Source organism: Oncorhynchus kisutch, linkage group LG10 (assembly GCF_002021735.2).
Source record: "Oncorhynchus kisutch isolate 150728-3 linkage group LG10, Okis_V2, whole genome shotgun sequence".
In the NCBI taxonomy this organism is placed as follows: Eukaryota; Metazoa; Chordata; class Actinopteri; order Salmoniformes; family Salmonidae; genus Oncorhynchus; species Oncorhynchus kisutch.
This window is the reverse complement of record NC_034183.2, coordinates 63,495,169-63,517,126: the sequence shown is the minus strand read 5'-3', so window position 1 is coordinate 63,517,126 and position 21,958 is coordinate 63,495,169. Positions and strand designations below refer to the sequence as shown.

The 21,958-nt window shown below is 45.6% G+C and overlaps 1 protein-coding gene across 9 annotated transcripts in view; it reads left to right on the top strand.

Moving 5' to 3' along the window:
* Positions 1–21,958, top strand: part of LOC116352815 (RNA binding protein fox-1 homolog 3-like) — a 410,981-nt gene that overhangs the window by 382,413 nt on the left and 6,610 nt on the right. For 6 of the 9 annotated variants that reach the window (XM_031834667.1, XM_031834661.1, XM_031834663.1 and 3 more), the window contains 5 exons: positions 5,604–5,736; positions 7,777–7,816; positions 12,713–12,771; positions 14,740–14,818; positions 16,939–17,808. In XM_031834667.1, the coding sequence (XP_031690527.1) occupies positions 5,604–5,736; positions 7,777–7,816; positions 12,713–12,771; positions 14,740–14,818; positions 16,939–16,983 (356 nt within the window). In that variant the 3' untranslated portion in view covers positions 16,984–17,808. Of the gene's footprint in view, positions 1–5,603; positions 5,737–7,776; positions 7,817–12,712; positions 12,772–14,739; positions 14,819–16,938; positions 17,809–21,958 lie in introns of those variants that run through there. The other 3 variants (XM_031834666.1, XM_031834665.1, XM_031834669.1) reach the window with 1 other exon arrangement.

Below are 21,958 nucleotides of genomic sequence, written 5' to 3'. Positions count from 1 at the left end.
TACTACACTCCTCTAGTCTAGCACCAATCTAACTCTACTACACTCCTCTAGTCTAGCACCAATCTAACTCTACTACACTCCTCTAGTCTAGCACCAATCTAACTCTACTACACTCCTCTATTCTAGCACCAATCTAACTCTACTACACTCCTCTAGTCTAGCACCAATCTAACTCTACAACACTCCTCTAGTCTAGCACCACTCTAACTCTACTACACTCCTCTAGTCTAGCACCAATCTAACTCTACTACACTCTTCTAGTCTAGCACCAATCTAACTCTACTACACTCCTCTATTCTAGCACCAATCTAACTCTACTACACTCCTCTAGTCTAGCACCAATCTAACTCTACAACACTCCTCTAGTCTAGCACCACTCTAACTCTACTACACTCCTCTAGTCTAGCACCAATCTAACTCTACTACACTCTTCTAGTCTAGCACCAATCTAGCTCTACTACACTCCTCTATTCTAGCACCAATCTAACTCTACTACACTCCTCTAGTCTAGCACCAATCTAACTCTACAACACTCCTCTAGTCTAGCACCACTCTAACTCTACTACACTCCTCTAGTCTAGCACCAATCTAACTCTACTACACTCCTCTAGTCTAGCACCAATCTAACTCTACTACACTCCTCTAGTCTAGCACCAATCTAACTCTACTACACTCTTCTAGTCTAGCACCAATCTAACTCTACTACACTCTAGCAGTATTTCTATCACACAGACCCAATTGACATCTACCCACTGGTTTTATTAGAATCTGGCTCAGTCTCAACCTGCTTCTAACACACAATTCTCTGTAGATCAAAGTGGATCTGGAATAGAATTGTGGGCCAGATAAGAAGTGGATGATCCAAGCCTCACAGAGAGAGTGGAGGCAGCCTGAGCAATTGTTTGTGGGGTGTGCACTGTAAAGCCGGAAAAAATATTTTAAGACCAAGCCGCCCCAGCAACTGTTATCAGATTGGGGAGGCTGCTGCCGTAGATGGATTTGCCAAGTGCGCCAGATTGACTTTTACAGAGCTAACCGAATAAGGGAGATTGAGTGAGTGATATTGTTGGCACCTTCCCTGTGGAAGGCTGGTATTCCTCATGGTCAGGGTAATGGAGGGATGAGACAAGCTCAGTGGGGTTTTCCCTATCTCTCTCCCTCTACATGCCACATTTATTGCTGTATGTTATATGAACCCTTTGCATTTTAATGAGGGGGAAATGGTACTATTTCATTTGGAAGAAGTGCTGAGCACATCGCGCCACTTTAACGGCTTTCCTTTCTGCTCATTAGACTAAAATCTGTTCATTCCCCGGACAGCTTTACGGCGAACCTCTAAATAACTGTCCATGACAGAAAGCAGTCATCTATCATTTTTATTTCATCACCAGACCCCCTCAACCTCCTCCTCAACACCCTCACCCTCCTCCCACCGCTCCCCCGGTTTCAACACCGTCTTCCCTTGACAATTACACCCCCCCACACACACACACAACCATCCCTTTCCCAATACACACACACAAACACACTCCTCATGAAATCCTCAGATGCATTCAATATCATGCAGATCACATACAAATGAATACAAGATATGTTTCAATATATTCACAACACATTTTTTCATAGATTCTCACATTCCTATACAGACATATTCTGACCTATGCAGCACATACACACACACACACGGATACACACACACACACAAAACACACACACAAACACACACACACACACAGATACACACACATACAAGTACACTAGGCCAAATCGTGTAATAAATCAGAGGGAATGTGGACCACCATTCCAAGCAGGGGGAAGCGGGGGGCGATGGTGATTTATTGGCTGCTAATTTTTAAGACGTCTTGACATAGCACTGAAGTTTGCCAAGCCTAAACGACAACATATGCTTGCCAGCTGGGGAGATGGGAAACATAAATAAGAGATACATTTCTGTAACAAAAAACCTAACTAGGAGCCAACAGGTCAGCCTTTAAAAAACAGCTGACCATGTTTTGGATCATTTTGTTATGACCCCAAATGAAGAAACACATTTTAGTGGTTCCATCCATGGAGTTATTCTTGAATAATCATGACTATATTTAATATACTTTGGGTGGGAGTGAAATGGGATGTAATGGTGATTAATCACTGTTTATCAGTCCTCATTTCTGTGCGGGAGATCAGTGAAATTGGGAGCCATAAATCGTGGCGTGGTGACAGCGCACTCCGTCTCCATTCGTCCTGGCGCTACAGGTTTATTGTCCTCAAAACCCATTCAGGAGAATGAGGGATGAGAGCTTCACGCAGTCTCCCCACTCTTAACCTCATGCAGGGTACACTGGCTCCTCCTACTGATGGGAGCCTGCGTGGCGGTGACTGGGGTAGTGGCGGCGCCAGCCCTGTGGTGTGTACCCCCGGGCCCGTGTCCTCGGCTGCCTCCTGCCTCCTCTCCCCTGCAACCCAAACCTTCCCTGGAGCCCTCAGTAAGGGGGCTGTGGAGGGGTCCTGTGAACAGCAGGCGCATTAGGTTCCCACTCAAATGGACTGGGGGTGGGGGGATGTTAGGGCAGAGACAGATAGCATTGTCTAGTATGGGGGATATTTTCGTAGAGAGACATTTTCAGGGACAAATGTATATTACTATGAAAATATGTATATTATGTAATACCTCAACCCATGAATGATGGTAGGATGTATTTCAATGGTTTATTTCCTAGTCTTTTCTATAGCATGGGGTGTCAATTTCAGGTCCATGGACAGCTACCAAGCAGCTCTGCCAGCCAACACGAATCAGGGAATCCATTTCAAACAAGCACTGTACGAGTCAGAGAGACCCTTCTTCTCTCTCTGCTACTAATTCCTAAGGGGATAGAAGGAGATGAGTAGAGCTCTTGATGTTTTCACTTCCAAAGGTGAAGTTTGGTGTGGACTGTCTGAAAGCCACCAGCTGAGTAAATGACAGAATAGAAAGGCTAATTGTCATCTTAATATATCTGGACAGATCCTCTCATTGTTGAGGGGATAATTAAGCTCCTGTGGCTTGATTAGATTAAGCTATTTTGGGTCCCCAGTGCTTAGATTAAGTGCTCATTCCACAGATTTATTTGAGCAGGACGCATTAAAGAAACGCATTTTCGCATTGTGAAAATTGTTGGTGTTTTTTTTACAAGGCTGGTTTTGACCCCATCATTTGCACAGAGCAGGATTAGGAGAGGTTATGTCCGACTGGCTGGCTTGCTGTGTAAAGGTATTGAGCTCCCCTCAACTTGACACATTTGACATATGAGGTGCGGTGTGACCCTGTCGCCCTCCAGCACATTACTCCGGTTTTCCCCCAGCCATCCATCCTCTCTCTCAGAAAGGTGTTTGACTTTGGTGGCTAGACCAGGTTTGTGCTCCCATACGCCGCGGTAGCTGTTGTTGCTTTTCATGGGTTTACCAAAGTGTGACAACAGCTTTTGATTTATGGGTTATTATTGAAGCAGTGTAGCCTATCGCCAACTCATTATGAGTTTACATTCACATACATCATAGCACGCAGATTGAATACAACACCCCCCCCCCCCCCCCCCCCACTACACCTAAAAGAAGGAAATAGAAGATTTGGAGCCCCAAAAATGCTAGCGATTTGTACAAGGGAGAAAAAAAACACCCCTGAAAATATGAAAGAGGATTGTTTTTGCCCTTTAGCTGCTGAGCCTATATGTCAGACTCCCAAAAAGAGACTCATTTAAATGTCAAGGTCAGCATTATAAATCACCAAAGCGAAAGGGCCACCTTGTGATTCTTACCAGTCTATTGCTGCTGCGTCGGCAGCAAACAAAGTGCCCCGGCTGCTCGGGAGGAAACAGGGGCGTTTCCCGCCCAAATGAGATGCAGACGTTGAATATGTGTGGAGCCCCTAATGGAGGGAGATGTTAGTGGCGTCAGACATTAAACCTGGCTGTTGGTGTTTTTAAAAGCACCACTAATCTGTCTCCCTGTCAGCAGGGTTGCTGGTGTGAACCGTTCATTAGGAAGCTTCCCAATCTCATCCACCTGCAGAGTTAATACTACATTACACTACATACAGCCAGCCGTAATGGTCATTGTCCTCCAGGCGAAATCCTATACCAGTCCATAGGAGTGCTTCCATACAAGGTATCATATAACTCCATTGCAGACTTACTGTAAAATCACTAGATGTGATTCCACTGTGTCTAGTTTTGCTCCTGTGAGTCCATTGGAAGATCATTTGATAGTGTTATGAATGTGTTGTATGTCTGATCTCCTGCTCCTCCCTATATACCCCCCACCCCTCCTCCTTTTCCTACACATGTACACCCCAGCAGACTGGAGGCCTGTGATGAATTCACCCAAAACATGTCACGGTAATGAATGAATCAGTCCAGGGGAGATGAGGAGGATGAAGAATAATAGACGTGATGGGGTAGCAGTGTTGTGATGGAGAGGCGGAGGAGAGGAGAAGAGAGGAGAGGAGAGGAGAGGAGAGGAGAGGAGAGGAGAGGAGAGGAGAGGAGAGGAGAGGAGAGGAGAGGAGAGGAGAGGAGAGGAGAGGAGAGGAGAGGAGAGGAGAGGAGAGGAGAGGAGAGGAGAGGAGAGGAGAGGAGAGGAGAGGAGAGGAGAGGGAGACTAGGGCGAGAGCAGGAGGAGCCTTTAACGCAGGACCAGGTTGAGAGAGAGAGAGAGAGAGATGGAGAGAGAGAGAGAGAGAGAGAGAGAGAGAGAGAGAGAGAGAGAGAGAGAGAGAGAGAGAGAGAGAGAGAGAGATGGAGAGAGAGAGATGGAGAGAGAGAGAGAGAGATGTGTTTGTATGCAGGGCTGCAGTTCGTAATCAGACAGTGACTGGACTGATTGAAGGTTAAGGAGAGATCTGGGGATCGCCCAGCCCAGAGGCTTGTCCTCTAATCTGTAACCATGGAACTTATAATGCTGACCCTGGCACCTCCCCCCCAACACCCCCCACCCATCACCATTGGCTGTTAAGCGCTGATGGAGGACAAGCGTGGGGCTGTGATAGGCTGGGAGGAGTCACAGATGGGGTGTGGGATGGGGTCAGCCGGATGTTTGGGACTCAGTGGTCCCGCCATCCAGCCCATCTGCTCCGTGCTCCCCCAGGACCTGCACATCCAGCATGGCTGCACAGCAACCTTCACCTCCCGCCTGTCTCTGTCTGGACTACAGCACCACACAACACTGCCCCCCCTTACCTACGTACAACAACCTTCCCCCTCAGCTAGCATACTGTTGCCTCAACCAGGTGGAAGCCACAGTGTGGAACTGGTGGGATTGCATCCATTACCAGGCTGTGTTTCAAGGCTAGCCCTGGGTGGCGAGGGATGTGGTGGCAGGCGGCGTCAGGAAGGATGCGTACAGCAAATGTGGATCCTTGCTGAGTATGGCACAAAGCAGTGGGTTGGGGAAGGGGAGAGTGCTCGATGAGGCACACCCAGAAAAGATTACATCTAATGTTTCCTTGTCTTTCCCTAATGTATTCTGTCATAGGAGAAACCACTGCCACATGTCTTGTGTTCTGTCAGTAAGGTAAGCAATGCCAACGTTCCATCTCTCTAAAGTCCTCCTTCCTATGTGTTTCTCCACAGTAACAGGTTTCCCTTACCCGGCCACAGGGGCTACGGTGGCCTATAGGGGTGCCCACTTGCGAGGCCGGGGGCGGGCTGTGTACAACACCTTCCGCACAGCACCTCCACCACCACCTATTCCAGCCTATGGAGCGTGAGTATCTGTGGACCTGTAGTACACTATACTGACAACAAACAACCATTATAACAGTTTTACTCCTAAATGTTTGGGTGCTGCATTTGCAAACAATTGTGTTATTTCATTTGTATGCAATTGTGCTTGAGTGCAGCATGTGTATGTCTGTCTATCTCTGTGTGTGTGTGTGTGTGTGTGTGTATGTGTGTGTGTGTGTGTGTGTGTGTGTGTGTGTGTGTGTGTGTGTGTGTGTGCGTGCCTGTACATGTATATGTGTGTTCCAAAGGATGAATATCAAAGCCATAGGGAGCTATAGAAAGCAGAGATAGCATGTTACTGGGCAGGTCTCACTGGACCGTGATGATCTCCTGGTTGATGTGAAGCATTCAGCCTCACACTCCTCTCTTATATTTGCACACGGCCTGCCTGCCTGGCTGGCTGCCTGCCCGGGTGTCTAGGTGTCTGGGTGGCAATGGGAGTGTAGGGGAGAGGAGAGGTCTAGCTAACCGTAGGCCTAGCCTGGCTGCCTGGCTATCTGTGATTAGATCCGGGCCTGTCTGTGGCGATGAGTGGAGAGTAGAGGGGAGGAGAGGGGAGGGGAGGGCTCCAGTGATGAAGACAGGTCCTACGACTCTGGTTCCCCTACACCTCCCACCCACTCTGGGGTTCTACGTTCCCCTCCCCTCCTCTTCACTCCTCTCCCCAACTCCTTGCTTCTCCTTTCTTCTCCCCACCTCCTCTCCTCTCCCCACCTCCTCTCCTCACCTCCTCTCCTCTCCTCTCCTCACCTCCTCTCCTCTCCCCACCTCCTCTCCTCACCTCCTCTCCTCTCCCCACCTCCTCTCCCCACCTCCTCTCCTCTCCCCACCTCCTCTCCTCTCCCCACCTCCTCTCCGCTCCCCACCTCCTCTCCGCTCCCCACCTCCTCTCCCCACCTCCTCTCCTCTCCCCACCTCCTCTCCGCTCCCCACCTCCTCTCCTCACCTCCTCTCCTCTCCCCACCTCCCCTCCTCTCCCCACCTCCTCTCCTCTCCCCACCTCCTCTCCTCTCCCCACCTCCTCTCCTCTCCCCACCTCCTCTCCTCACCTCCTCTCCCCTCCCATCTCCTCTCCCCACCTCCTCTCCTCTCCCCACCTCCTCTCCTCTCCCCACCTCCTCTCCCCACCTCCTCTCCTCTCCCCACCTCCTCTTCTCTCCCCACCTCCTCTCCTCTCCCCACCTCCTCTCCCCACCTCCTCTCCTCTCCCCACCTCCTCTCCTCTCCCCACCTCCTCTCCTCTCCTCACCTCCTCTCCTCTCCCCACCTCCTCTCCTCTCCCCACCTCCCCACCTCCTCTCCTCTCCCCACCTCCTCTCCGCTCCCCACCTCCTCTCCTCTCCCCACCTCCTCTCCGCTCCCCACCTCCTCTCCTCTCTCCACCTCCTCTCCTCTCCCCACCTCCTCTCCGCTCCCCACCTACTCTCCTCACCTCCTCTCCGCTCCCCACCTCATCTCCTCTCTCCACCTCCTCTCCGCTCCCCACCTCCTCTCCTCTCCCCACCTCCTCTCCGCTCCCCACCTCCTCTCCTCTCTCCACCTCCTCTCCCCTCCCCATCTCCTCTCCTGACTTCCCAGTGATTTATATGTTAGCATCATGTGACCGTGCTCCTTCCCTGCTGAGCTCCCTCTTTTCATCCCTCCTTCCCTTTCTCTTCCTCCTTTACCTCCCTCCCTCCACCGTAGCCTCCTGACAACACTGCAGTGACTGGAAATACAATTTATTTATTTTTTCCAGAGCAGAACATTTCATGGGAGTTGTGAAATGGCTGCATTTCCCCCCTTAATATGTCATTCATTATTTGTGGTGTGCAGCAGCCGGTAAGAGCTGACCCTGTAGACGTGCAGAGCCACTTCCATCACTCTCGTTTTCCGCCATGCAGATGTCTGCTTGACTTGCTCTCATTGGAAATAGACTAGGTTCTAAACATCAGTTTGCTGATCCAATCTGTCTGCATATAAAACTGCACAGAACCCAGATGAACTAAGGCCTCTCCACCATTGCTCTCTCATTTCACAGAGTGGTGTACCAGGATGGCTTCTACGGAGCAGAAATCTATGTAAGTACCGTTGTCTCTTTCTCTCTCTGCGTGCTCAGATGAAACAGAAGTAAAGCAGCCAGCCCTGGAGACTAAACCACCATCTCTGCAGCCCCCAGCGTTCCCCCTGCCTCTCTGCCAAGCCCGCGTCGATTAGGCATCTCTCTGCCGTGCCAAGAAACCCGACAACAAAATGTAAAACCCCCTCAGCTCCTCCCTCCTCTCCCTCTCTCTCTTATGATGTCAGACTTTGGCAAACAGACAGATCCGAGCCCAGTGTCCCGTGTCAAGTCGGTCGTCTCTCCCCTTTAAATGGCTTTTGGAGGTGGCTTGTTTCCGCCCTTTATCTGTATCTGTACCTGTCTCTGTCTGTGTGTGTGTGTGTGTGTCTTGTCTTGGTGGGGACAAACCTCTCTCTCTGTCTGGCCCAGGGGGCCTGCGTGGAGCCTTAGTGGGACAGCATGGGGCCTTAGTGGGCCTGTGTTGTGTGGGGCCTTAGCGGGCCTGTGTGCCTCCAAGCCATCACGGTGTGAGAGATAAGAGGAGCGGAGGAAGATAAAGGGATTAAGCTTCCCTCTGGGGCTGTTCATGCAGGCAGGGGCCACAGCACACACAGCGTCAGGCCGGCCCCAGTGCACGCTGCCCTTCACAGAGAAAAGCGGGACGCTGTGGAGATAATGCTGAAATTACCAGGCTGCCCCAGTTTGACAGCAGTCCAAGCGTTTGGGGGGGGGGGGGGGGGGGGTGTTATTTGTCGTTTGAATCTGTAGTTTTTTTTGTTCCTCTCTGTCCTCTGCAATAGGGAAATGACAGCAGGCGCAGACAACAGTGCTACTGATTGCCTCTTACTTTAACCCTGTCTGCATACGAGCAAAGGGCCGGTGTCTGGGAACAAAGGTGCTGGACTCCACAATGATATATGGCTCAAACAAAGCCCCATGTCGTAGCACTGTTTGTGAGTGGCTGTTAGCGACACCAGCGGAGGGAACAGTGTAGAGGAAAAGTGTCTTAATGCGGTCTTGTCGGCCCTGGGAGTTTGGCCTCCCTCCCTCCTCTCCTCACCTCCAGCTAAGCCCTGGGTCTCAGTGCCCTCTGACCAGTCCTGGGGTATCTCGCCCCATCGCTCAAACCGTCAGCCTTTCCCCCTGTGCTTTACTGCCATTAGTTTTGGCAGTGGCCACTGCACGGACACTGAACGGCTTCAGACTGCCGGAGTGCGCCCAGAGGTCTCCTGTGACAACAACAGCAAGTCCCACAAGCCTCTCTGTCCTCCACTATCATTCAGAAGACAGTAGCCATGTCTGTCACTGTCATGACCTAGTCAAATTCCATTCATTTCAACAGTCCTGAAGCACTTGCCATTAAAAAGATAATCCAGGATGATACCACAACATGAGACCCTGCTTCACAGGGAGTATATTAGGAATGGATGTATTCATATTCATACACACACTGGGGCGAGACACAATAACAAATGTGTTGCACTGTTGTGGGCAGGATTTGACATGTGTGCAAGTGATTTATTGTGGCTGTGTGTTGTTGGGTTTTGTTGCTGTAATCAGCAGCACTGTCCCAGGGCATGGCCATCCCACAGGAACTCCTCTGCCTGGCCTTAGCCATGACTTCCTGCCTCCATGGGCAGGGAGGATGACTCAAATACAGCGTCTGGCCCATCTGCCCTCTGACCTGATTCCCCAAAGAGCCCTGGCCACAGTCCTTAGATGTTCCATCTCCACGGTAGTGTAGCTCGCCTTTGGACTAATAGAAAACATGTATTATTACCAGCCTCCTATTAGTGCTGAGCGATTAACTGAAATGTTGGTTTCCCCCTTTTTACTTCTGTGAGCTCAGTGCACACTTTGCACAGTTTCTCTATAGATTAACCAGATCAAGCCCGAACTGTGCGGTGTAGGAGGGAGTTGTAGTTTCCAACAGGCCAATATTCTACATAGTTTAGAGCAGAAAACGTGGGTAATTAACCACCTACTTGTCCGGTTTGTGTGGGTGCACTGAGAGGGACTAGAAGAGACAGAAGACGTGGGTAATTAACCACCTACTTGTCCGGTTTGTGTGGGTGCACTGAGAGGGACTAGAAGAGACAGAAAACGTGGGTAATTAACCACCTACTTGTCCGGTTTGTGTGGGTGCACTGAGAGGGACTAGAAGAGACAGAAGACGTGGGTAATTAACCACCTACTTGTCCGGTTTGTGTGGGTGCACTGAGAGGGACTAGAAGAGACAGAAAACGTGGGTAATTAACCACCTACTTGTCCGGTTTGTGTGGGTGCACTGAGAGGGACTAGAAGAGACAGAAGACGTGCGATCGAGGAGAGAGAGGAGTTGCTTCGGGAGGTATCTCTACCTGAAAATATATGATCTAAGTGATTGATATTTAGTATTCAGCCGTCGTAAAAGTATGCCTTGTTTACTTTGAATAACTATTTAAACAGTGATTTTGTCAGACAGCAGCTCAATAGAGATGATGACTTGGAATGAAATAGAATTATAAAATAAAACAAATGTAATATACACAACAACTAAAATATATTATTAAAGTAAAGTCATGTGAATAAAACATGAATACGTGGTAAGCAGTTACTACCATCATGGGACTTTTATTCATAGTTTTATTCTGTGTTGTTACACCATTCAACCCACACAATAAATAGTGCATTTAATGTAAAAATAAAAGATCTTCATGGAAAACTGTGATTATTTTTTAATAATCAAACCGAAACCGAACCGACCTCAAAAAGCACTCTCAGCACTACCACCTATATACCCACCGTAGGATGGAGATGGGCCAATTCTCCATTGGTGCTAATAGAAAAACAGTAGGTGAACAGCTTCATTTTTCAGTTGGAGTAATGACTGCTCTTCCCAATGACGTTTTTAATTCCTTCTCCCACTCAGGCAAATTAATACACAGGTCCTGACTTCCCAAACACTAAAACAGAAAGAAAGTATTCAAACCCCTTGACTTATTCCATATTTTGTTGTGTTACAGTCTGAATTCAAAATGGATTAAATATATATATATTTTTCCCAATAATGACAAAGTTTTTAGAAATGTTTGCTATTTTATTGAAAATGTATTATAGAAATATCTATTTACATAAGTATTCACACATGTTCAAATCATCTTTGGTCTTTCTGTGTAAGTCTCTAAGAGCTTTGCACATCTGGATTGTACAATATTTGCACATAATTACTTTTAACATGATTCAAGATCTGTCAAGTTGGTTGTTGACCATTTTCAAGCTGATTTAAGTCAAAACTGTATCTGGGCCACTCAGGAACATTCAAAGTCATCTTGGTAAGCAACTTTTAGGTTATTGTCCTGCTGAAAGGTGATTTTGTCTGCCAGTGTCTGTTGGAAAGCAGACTGAACCAGGTTTTCCTCAATAATTTTGCCTATACTTAGCTCAGTTCCGTTTATTTTTATCTTTAAAACAAGCATGCCCATAACATGATGCAGCCACCACCATGCTTGAAAATATGAGGAGAGGTACTCAGTGATGTGTTGTGTTTGATTTGCCCGAAACTTAACTCTTTGAATTCAGGACATAAAGTTAATTTCTTTACTTTAAATTGTTTTTACTTTAATGCCTTATTGCAAACAGGATACATATTTTGGAATATTTTTTATTCTGTACAGGTTTCCTTCTTTTCACTCTGTCAATTAGGTTAGTATTATGGATTAACTACAATGTTGTTGATCTATCTGCAGTTTTCTCCTGTCACAGCCAATAAACTCAAAACTGTTGGCATCGTGGTGAAATCCCTGAGAGGCTACCTTCCTCTCCGGTAACTGAGTTCTGAAGGACGCCTGTATCTTTGTAGTGACTGGGTGTGTTGATACACCATCCATAGTGTAATTAATAACTTCACCAAGCTCAAAGGGTTATTCAATGCCTGCTTTTATATGTTTACCAATCTACCAATAGGTGCTCTTCTTTGCAAGGCATTGGAAAACCTCCCTGGTCTTTGTGGTTGAATCTGTGTTTGATATTCACCACTTGACTGAGGGAATTTACAGATGATTATATGTGTGGGGTACAGAGATGAGGTAGTCAAACACTATTATTGCACACAGAGTGAGTCCATGCAACTTATGTGACTTGTTAAGCACCTTTTTACTCCTGAACTTATTTAGGCTTGCTATAACAAAGGGGTTGAATTCTTATTGACTCAAGGCATTTCAGCCTTTTATTTTGTATTAAATTGTAAACATTTCTAACTTTCACTTTGACATCATGGGGTATTGTTTGTAAGCCAGCATCTCACAGCATCTCAATTCAATCCATTTTAAATTCAGGCTGTAACACATCAACATGTGGAAGAAGTCAAAGGAAGTGGATAGTTTGTGAAGGCGCTGGACGTCTTGGTTTGCTCCTGTGCAACACAGTACGTGTAAAGAAAAAAGGGTCTCTTCAATAATGCAGCAGGCTGTTGCTGCTTCCCCATTCTGAATGCGGGAGGAATTTGGGGAGCGTTAACACACCACTGTTCTGTTCTTTCTCATGTGGACCATGTTGTGCACCTACTGTCACGCACTGTGCCACAGAGGGAACGCATGGCTCTCCTCCCCAGTCTCACAGGGGATCACTCATTCTCCGCTGCCTCAGCTACCAAATATTAAACAGCTCCCTCTGGCTGTGTCCCTCTGGCTGTGTTCTAACCCTTGCCTTGCCTCAGTGAATACTCTTCCATTTAAAGAAATTAGACTTTTTGAATGATTTCATAAGAATACTTGAAAAATGAATAGAATATGCAGTTTTGAAATGTTCCCAACAATGGAAAATGTTTCAAACCCGATGTTGGATCTTTTAGTAAATGCTTGTATTATTTGTTTGAGAATACTGGTAATACACATGCTGTTGTGGGTGGTTGTGTAACTGTCTGAGTTTCCAACAGGGGGGCTACGCTGCGTACCGATACGCCCAGCCCACCACCGCTGCTGCCTACAGTGACAGGTGAGTACATTCCACCTGCTGCATAACATAAAACACATTATATTACTTGAACAAATGAAAGACCATTGATATTGTGATGGATTCAATTAGAAGTTGTGACAAGGTCTGACAAGTGACTTCAACCTTTCCCCCACTCTCCAAAGTATCTCCCACATAGAAGGGTGAAGATAAACTCACTCTGGAGTTGTGACCCTCCCTCAGATTGAACTGTCCATTAGGAGATCCACTATGGCCTCAGGCTAAAGCACACAAAAAAGTAACCTTGTTCGACAAGATGATCTATCCCATGCCTCTCTGCCTTTGACGGGCGAGAGGGCATATCAACTGTATTTATGAATGGCCTGCGGTCTGCGGGAGGAAGGGAGAGAGGGAGAGAGGGATGGATGGGCAGGGACTCTATCACTTCTGACTGATGTCATTCGGGTTCAGGTGTGCTCCGTTTGAGGAGGTGTGGCTGATTCATTCGGGCCTTCAAAGTCAGGCTGGATGTGGGCTGGTTTGGGAATCTAATCTGGGAGGGATTGAGCATGTCACTTGTGATAACGTACACCCTGCCTGAGAACCTGAAGATCATATCGATAATGTGAGATTTATCTGGCCTCGCCGCACTGTGAATTATGAGCAGCCGTGCTCGGAGGGAGCAGAAATTGGACAGCGGCTTTTTCCTCTGGGAGTGATTTAATTCCTGTTTCTCTTGCCTATATTTTCCTCCTGAGATTTAATGTAATTCGCCCGAGTTGTTTGTTTTGCTTTGTTTTGCTTCCCTTGTCTGTTTGTTTCTTTTTGAATAAGCGGTCATGCCCATTGGATCAATAGGGGTTTGTCTCAGCAATACCTTATCAGACTTACCAGCGGAGCAATCAGCCAATCATGAAAGGAGGTCACAGGGATCATAAGAGGCTTGTAAAATCCCCATAAAAATTGAAACATTCATTTTTCAAAATGCTTATGCCCACAGGCCTGATGTGTATTACCGAGGCCCTGCCAGGGGCCAATCAGCGTAGTGAAGCCGCGTGACGTACGTTCTGAGGGGCCGTTTGACCTCGAGGTCGTTAGCAATGCCACTCTGGTGAGAGCCAATTTTGTAGACAGATTAGCCTTAGTGGGCCTCTGGGGTTTGGTGCTCACAGTAGATAAGAGTATCACAGAGACCACCCCTGACCATGTCATGGTACAGCCCATCCTCTCCCCTGGAGCCTTCTCATCACTGACCTTGGGTGTTGGACTCCAATGGGACACACCATATTTAGATCTTATATAACTCAATGTCCTCCTCGCCCCGCTCCAGCCTTGTAGGCTGGATGTCTTGTCTCCTTAAGGAAAATGACATTTCTCCCTCTCTCCTCTTGGTTTTTATTCCTGGTTGATTTGGTGCCCTCAGTGCTTGGCTGGGAGTGCCTTATCTGCTCCGTACAGACCCTCATTTGCAAGCGAGCATTGAAGAAAAAAAGTAAATAAAGGAATATGTGAAGTCGGGTAAATAAATAAATAAGGCACACATCTTGTCCTGTCTCAGAAGGAAATTGGAAGGATTAGTTCCAAACCAGCAACAATGAAAAGACAGTGGTGTGAGCCCACTGTTCAGCTTGGGTAAACAACAGCAGGGTGAGAGAGCGTACACAGACTGGGCCCAAGCCCTCCAGCACCTCTATCTTTCTCTGTTTTCTCTTTCTTTCTCTCTTTCTCTCTCTCTCTTCTGTTTCTCTTTCTCTCACCCCTCAGTACCCATCCCTGCCAACTAATCGAGGTGACAGTGAAAAGGACAATGTGTATTCACAGAGAATGATCCAACCACCTTTGAACTCCTTTTCTACTCAGCCTTGTATCATTTTCTAAACCAGGGGGTAGAGAGAGGGAAATAATTGTTTTAGAGACTTGAAAGTGTTGACTTTAGGGCCAAGTATCCAACAAGCATTGAAAATATACTCTATGTCAATAACCATAATCTCCTGGCATTTTCCATTGCAGCTATGGCAGAGTCTATGCAACAGCAGACCCCTACCACCACACAATCGGCCCTGCCGCTACATACAGTGTGGGGACCATGGTAAGTCTGCTCTCGCTTTCCTCTGCACCCTGTTGTTGGCTAGCCACACTAACACAGAGCAGAGGCCGCCAGCCGCAGTACTCTGTCGCTCCAGGAGCACTCGGAGATAAAGACCATTGAACTGAGCCAAGTCAGTGGGCTTTATTTCCTCTTGTCATGCTGTTTGGCACAACCTAGTGGAGTGCAGCAGAATTCCCTAGCATGTGGTCATTGTGAATTCAGTGAAATGGATTTGTTTCATGTTTTGTCACACAAGCTCACCTCATACATACAATATTAATTTGATTCAGGCTTTTTACTGCTAAAATGGGAATGGTCACTACAACTAATTTAATCCAAACACATGGACATCTTCAACACTAGTATAATCATTCTATTCCTGCCACTATTCAACTCCAAATGAGTTGTTCCATTCTTCCTTTCAGCCAAACTCTAAACTTAAAGGGGTGAAGTTGAATGGTTAATGTCTGTTTTTAGCTAGCTTTTGCAGCTAACATCAAAGATGAAAATGTTATCAGTAAAAGACCATCCTATAATGGGGAGATAGTTTCTCAATGTTTTGTTTTACAATGAGGGCATGGGACTGGGCTCATAGACTAATTTGAAAGATTAACGACCATCAAACGCATGCAGCAGTGTGCCGTGGGACATGGAAGAGAAAGAGAGGGATGTGGGGAGGGAGTTCTCTCACTCACCCCTCCAGTCCACAAGGTTGATGGGACGAGCGCTCTCTGCCAGACAAATGGCTTAAATGTACCATTCCGGCATGCATGCGATTTTTCACCAACATAAAAAACAGCGTACAATTCCCCGGTGCAGCTGCTAGCTAAAAGCTTTCATTAATTAAGACATTTATTTTTTTCCTCTTCATTTACTTAATTAAAAACTGTGCTTCTTTTCCTCCAAATTTCCTTCCCTTCTCTGCCACTCTTAGTCCCCCTTTCTTAACCAGGCTGAATTTGGCCCTTCATGTCTGAGCTTGGGTTGTGAGTGTGGGGCAAGTTGAGGGGATCACTGTGGTGGGGTGGAAGTTGAGGGGATCACTGTGGTGGGTTGGAAGCTGGTGAGGTGCGAGACCCTGGTAGTGAATAAACCATCTTGACAGAATAGGAGTTCAGATCTTACAGTGAAGAGACACACCATGAAATAGATTCAGAAAAAAATTGGTTTGGTTACTAATTCTTTAGTCCTCTTTGATTAATGGTTCCAAAGGAGAGAGCAGCGATTTTTGCATTTAGAAACCTTTCAATAATTAGTTCCTCCGAGGTTGCTGAAAATTCTCTTTGCTGATTTCCAGCGTGCAAAGAAATTGCAAAGGCTTTTTTATACTGATGAAAATTTTATACAAGCAAGAGGGTTCCTTTAAATGAAGGGATATTAGCCTTTGAAGGTTTGGGGCTTGCTCAGAGTACATGAGATATTGTGTGTGTGTGTGTGTGTGTGTGTGTGTGTGTGTGCCCTGGTTTTCCAGAGCATGGCAGTAGACCTAGGGAGCAATATCCTCTGGTGCAATACACATGCAGAAAGGTGTGGGCACCATGGTTGGACTTGAAAGAGAATTATGATTAAACTCCTTTGAACTTAATTCGCTTTGGTTGGATCTATGACATTGTTGTAGCCTGGAAAGCCATTCCGTGAGGAATGTTTTCCGACAATCAAAAGCATGAAACAAGCACAGTATTTTCCAATTTGTTGCTTATTAATGTAATTAATGCATGGAAACTGCATTTGAGGGCGGGGCCCACTTCTCCATGTGGCAAACCAAAAGAAGAATATTGATATCTAGGAAAGGGTTTTTCTCTCTGGTACAAATATCAAAATGATTTCAGACTAAGTTCATACTTTATCACTACCAGGTTCTTTATCCTCCAGCTCCAACACCTGGACCGCCCGTCCTCAGAACACACACATACCCAACTTCTGCATACTCTAATGAACAAGAACTATTATTACTTTGATTAAACCAGCTCAATTAAATGTTATTTAATCCCATGTCCTTCAGACACAGACGTTTTAACAAAACCAATAATGGAAGGAAATTTGTGGAAAAAACAGAACTCAACCACCAAGCTGTCACCACCTTAATACTGATTGGTCCTTTTTCATCTTTGATGTTGCAGGCTAGCCTATACAGAGGAGGGTACAGTCGCTTCACTCCCTACTAACAGAAAGAAAAGAGAGAAAGACAGAGACATTACTCCCCAACAAACAAAAATCAAACCAATTAACAAACAAGCAAACACCTCATCCTTCGTGGAGCGCTAAATCAAACTAAAAGCTTCCAGGTTACCAATGCTGACCCCTCCCCCTGACACCCGCCCTCCCGCTACAGACGATTTCTACAACCTTGTTGATGTCATCATTGGTCTGCTCCTATGATTTGTTTTGTATTCATTTTGTGCTTTGGATTGATTTCGGGGAGAAGTTATGTTCTGCACATGTGACTGCTGTAGATGGGTGCTGTGTCACCATATCCAATGTGAGCCTACTGTAGTACGCATGATGCATGATCAGAGGGTTGTGTTTCTGCAGTGACCGTCAGATGGATGACAATCTAGTGGGGCATTAGATACACTGTTATTTAGCCTATTCTTGAATTAGAATTCAATGAAATTCAAGCAGGAAACAAAATATTGTATTCCAATTAGCATTAGAATACATAATTATAATAATAACAAAGACGATGCACATGCCCTGCTAATTCTTCTTTCACAAGACGCCACTGTCAACTGTATGATTGCTCTGTAATGTTGGAGTGTCCTAATGCACTTGAGTCCTAACAGTGATGTGGTGTGACAGCATGCAGAGTGAGGGCCATTGCACCACAGTGAGGGGTCAGAGTTCACCTGGGGTTGAGACTGGGCTAGCTCTCGCTAACGTGATGATATAATTAACTGAAGTGTACAGTGCATTCAGAAAATATTCAGACCCCTTGACTTTTTCCACATTTTGTGACGTTACAGCCTTATTCTAAAATGTATTAAATTGTTTCCCCCCCTCATCAGTCAACACACAGTACCCCATAATGACAAAGCAAAAACTTTTTTTTAATTTTCTTGAAGATCTATGTAAAATAAAACAGAAATATCACATTTACATAAGTATTCAGACCCTTTACAGAGTACTTTGTTGAAGCACCTTTGGTAGCAATTACAGCCTTGAGTCTTCTTGGTTATGACGCTGCAAGCTTGGCACACCTGTATTTGGGGAGTTTCTCCCATTCCTCTCTGCAGATCCTCTCAAGCTCTGTCAGGTTAGATGTGGAGCGTTACTGCTCAGCTATTTTCAGATCTCTCCAGAGATGTTCGATCGGGTTCAAGTCCGGTCTCTGGCTGGGCCACTCAAGGAGATTCAGAGACTTGTCCCGAAGCCACTTGTGGGTTATCTTGGCTGTGTGCTTAGGGTTGTTGTCCTGCTGGAAGGTGAACCTTCGCCCCAGTCTGCGGTCCTGAGCGCTCTGGAGCAGCTATTCATCAAGGATCTCTCTGTACTTTGCTCCGTTCATATTTGCCTCGATCCTGACTAGTCTCCCAGTCCCTGCCGCTGAAAAACATCCCCACAGCCTGATGATGCCACCACCATGCTTCACCGAAGTGATGGTGCCAGGTTTCCTCCAGATGTGATGCTTGGCATTCATGGTCTGAGAGTCTTCAGGTGCCTTTTGGCAAACTCCAAGCGGGCTGTCATGTGCCTTTTACTGAGGAGTGGCTTCCGTCTGGTCACTACCACAAAGGCCTGATTGGTGGAGTGCTGCAGAGATGGTTGTCATTCTGGGAGATTCACCCATCCCCACAGAGGAACTCTAGAGCTCTGTTAGAGTGACCATCGGGTTCTTGGTCACCTCCCTGACCAAAGCCCTTTTACCCCGATTGCTCATTTTGGCCGGGCGGCCAGATCTAGGAAGTCTTGGTGGTTCCAAACGTCTTTCATTTAAGAATGGTGGAGGCCACTGTGTTCTTGGGGACCTTCAATGCTGCAGAAATGTTTTGGTACCCTTCCCCAGATCTGTGCCTCGACACAATCCTGGCTCTCTTTTGACCTCATGGCTTGGTTTTTACTCTGACATGCTGTGGGACCTTATATAGACAGGTGTATGGCTTTCCAAATCATGTCCAATTAATAGAATTTACCACAGGTGGACTCCAAGTTGTAAAAACATCTCAAGGATGTTCAATGGAAACAGGATGCACCTGAGCTCAATTTTGAGTCTCATAGCAAAGGGTCTGAATAATTGTAAATAAGGTATTTCTGTTTTTTATTTGAAATACATTTGCAAATCTTTCTAAAAACCTCTTTTCGCTTTGTCATTATGAGGTATTGTGTAGATCGCTGAAGAAAAAATTATATTGAATCATTTTTAGAATAAAGCTGTAGCAAAAAAGTCCCGAAGCTTCCCGAAGGCACTGTATGTGACGTTTAGAGGTGGGTAATCATTATCTTTAGTAGGCTACGCTATCGACTCATCTATGAAGTACTGTAGTGCAATTCCTGATTACTATTCACTTTTCAGTATTGCACAAAGCATTCTGTACCTCAGGATAAACCACTACAAGTGATTTGATCTGACAACTAATTGTATCAGTAGAATGCTTGTCTGTTTATTGAAGATTTTCTTGACATAATCAGCGCTTGACTTGTGCAGGAGCTTACCAGAGCTGAGCACCGGCACCTCAGATTTTCTACTGCTTGAGCTCCTGCACCTAAATATAAACAGTACCAGCACCCAAAATGACTAGCATAATTTAAGCATACCCACCAAACACCTGTGGGTTCCCCCACTTTACAATGACAGAGCATTGCCTTATTGGTTTATTTAGCCTAAATCTCTCTGGAAGAGCTGAATTACTAGAGCAGGTACAGTGAGAGATTATAGACTTTACATTATGAGGAGAGAAATGGACTGTGAACATGATTGTATCATATTCCACTTTCAGGAGAAAATACCTTGTTCCATACAGCTGTAGGAAGAGTCTTGGTGGTTCCAAACTCCTTCCATTTATGTATTATAACAGCTGCGTGTTGTCATACCATGTTAATGTACTCGAGTACACGTCTTCAACTCAGTAGTTACCTCAAATTAACTCTTGAGAAAATGGGAACATTTCAAAGAAACTATTTTGTAAGTAGATCAAGCCAAGAGACATGATATATAGATCCGAATACAAGTATTGACATCTATAATTACTCAACTATTCGTGTAATGATATAATTTACGTATGTATCCTCTCAAGTGTTTATTTGTGTATTTTGATCATTTTGAAGATGTGCCATGTTTATAAAGACATCATATACGAGCAGTTATGTTTAGTCAACATGTTGAACATGATATATAGATTCATGTTGTACCAAAATAATATATCATCACTTGATCAAAGAAAAGTATAATACCTTGTTCTTCCTTTTATATACCAGTATTTAGGGTCCTACCATGGGGGCTTTTATATACCAGTATTTAGGGTCCTACCATGGGGGCTTTTATATACCAGTATTTAGGGTCCTACCATGGGGGCTTTTATATACCAGTATTTAGGGTCCTACCATGGGGGCTTTTATATACCAGTATTTAGGGTCCTACCATGGGGGCTTTTATATACCAGTATTTAGGGTCCTACCATGGGGGCTTTTATATACCAGTATTTAGGGTCCTACCATGGGGGCTTTTATATACCAGTATTTAGGGTCCTACCATGGGGGCTTTTATATACCAGTATTTAGGGTCCTACCATGGGGGCTTTTATATACCAGTATTTAGGGTCCTACCATGGGGGCTTTTATATACCAGTATTTAGGGTCCTACCATGGGGGCTTTTATATACCAGTATTTAGGGTCCTACCATAGGGGCTTTTATATACCAGTATTTAGGGTCCTACCATGTGGGCTTTTATATACCAGTATTTAGGGTCCTACCATGGGGGCTTTTATATACCAGTATTTAGGGTCCTACCATGGGGGCTTTTATATACCAGTATTTAGGGTCCTACCATGGGGGCTTTTATATACCAGTATTTAGGGTCCTACCATGGGGGCCTTTATATACCAGTATTTAGGGTCCTACCATGGGGGCTTTTATATACCAGTATTTAGGGTCCTACCATGGGGGCTTTTATATACCAGTATTTAGGGTCCTACCATGGGGGCTTTTATATACCAGTATTTAGGGTCCTACCATGGGGGCTTTTATATGATTCAAAAAAGACATTGTTATTAATGTATTTGTAGGTGTTTTTGATTAAATTACTGTGTGTGTGTGTGTGTGTGTGTGTGTGTGTGTGTGTGTGGATAGTAGGGTTGACACAACCCATTTTAAATGACTTTCCTCCCCATCCACTTTCATTGCGCCAGTATAAAACTGAGTGCTGCTCTGAGCGCCAGTTGAACTAACACAGAGAATCCCCCAAGAACAACGGCTCACTGAAGACAAGTTCCACTGTTTCTTCAACTCAATTAGCGTCTACGTTTTAAGCAGTGGAAGTCTGCTGTTTGAACACATAGGCTTGAGACAGATCCACACAAAATATATATATTATAAAAGAGACAGCCCCACACGCATACACTGAACGGCAAGGAAAATACTCCCCTCTGCCTTGGTCAAAGAGAACCTCATGGCTTTGAATTCTCCCTCTCACTGCCTACCAATTCCTAATGATGCCCGTCATTACAGCTGTTGTTTCAAAATCCTATTTAGCAGACGGCTACTTCTACACTGAGCTTAATTGGAGAGAGAAACTTAGTAATTACTATAGTACCAGTTGATCCGCTTGAAAGGAAATAGACTATTTGAATCCCCCTGTTCAGTTTGGGTGCAGATAAGTCATAAATGAGTTGAGTAGGAAAACCACAGTGTCAGAGATTGAGAGCAGACATCTTAATGAAGGCTGCTCTTCTGAAGCTATCGTTTAGCAAATACACTGGAGGCCATAGTGTGACGAATAGTAATTCATGTTTTTCACTGGCTGTGTGTTTTTGAGGTTTGCCAACTTCTTTCCTCTAGTCTAGACATCCTGAAATCTCTCTCCATGACAACTCTTTGCCTCAATAAATCACTTTATAAGTCCTAACTCATTGATAACCTAACCTTGATACAGTAAAACAGAATCTTCCACTTTAAGCACCCACTCATTTCCTGTCTGCACGTGAAC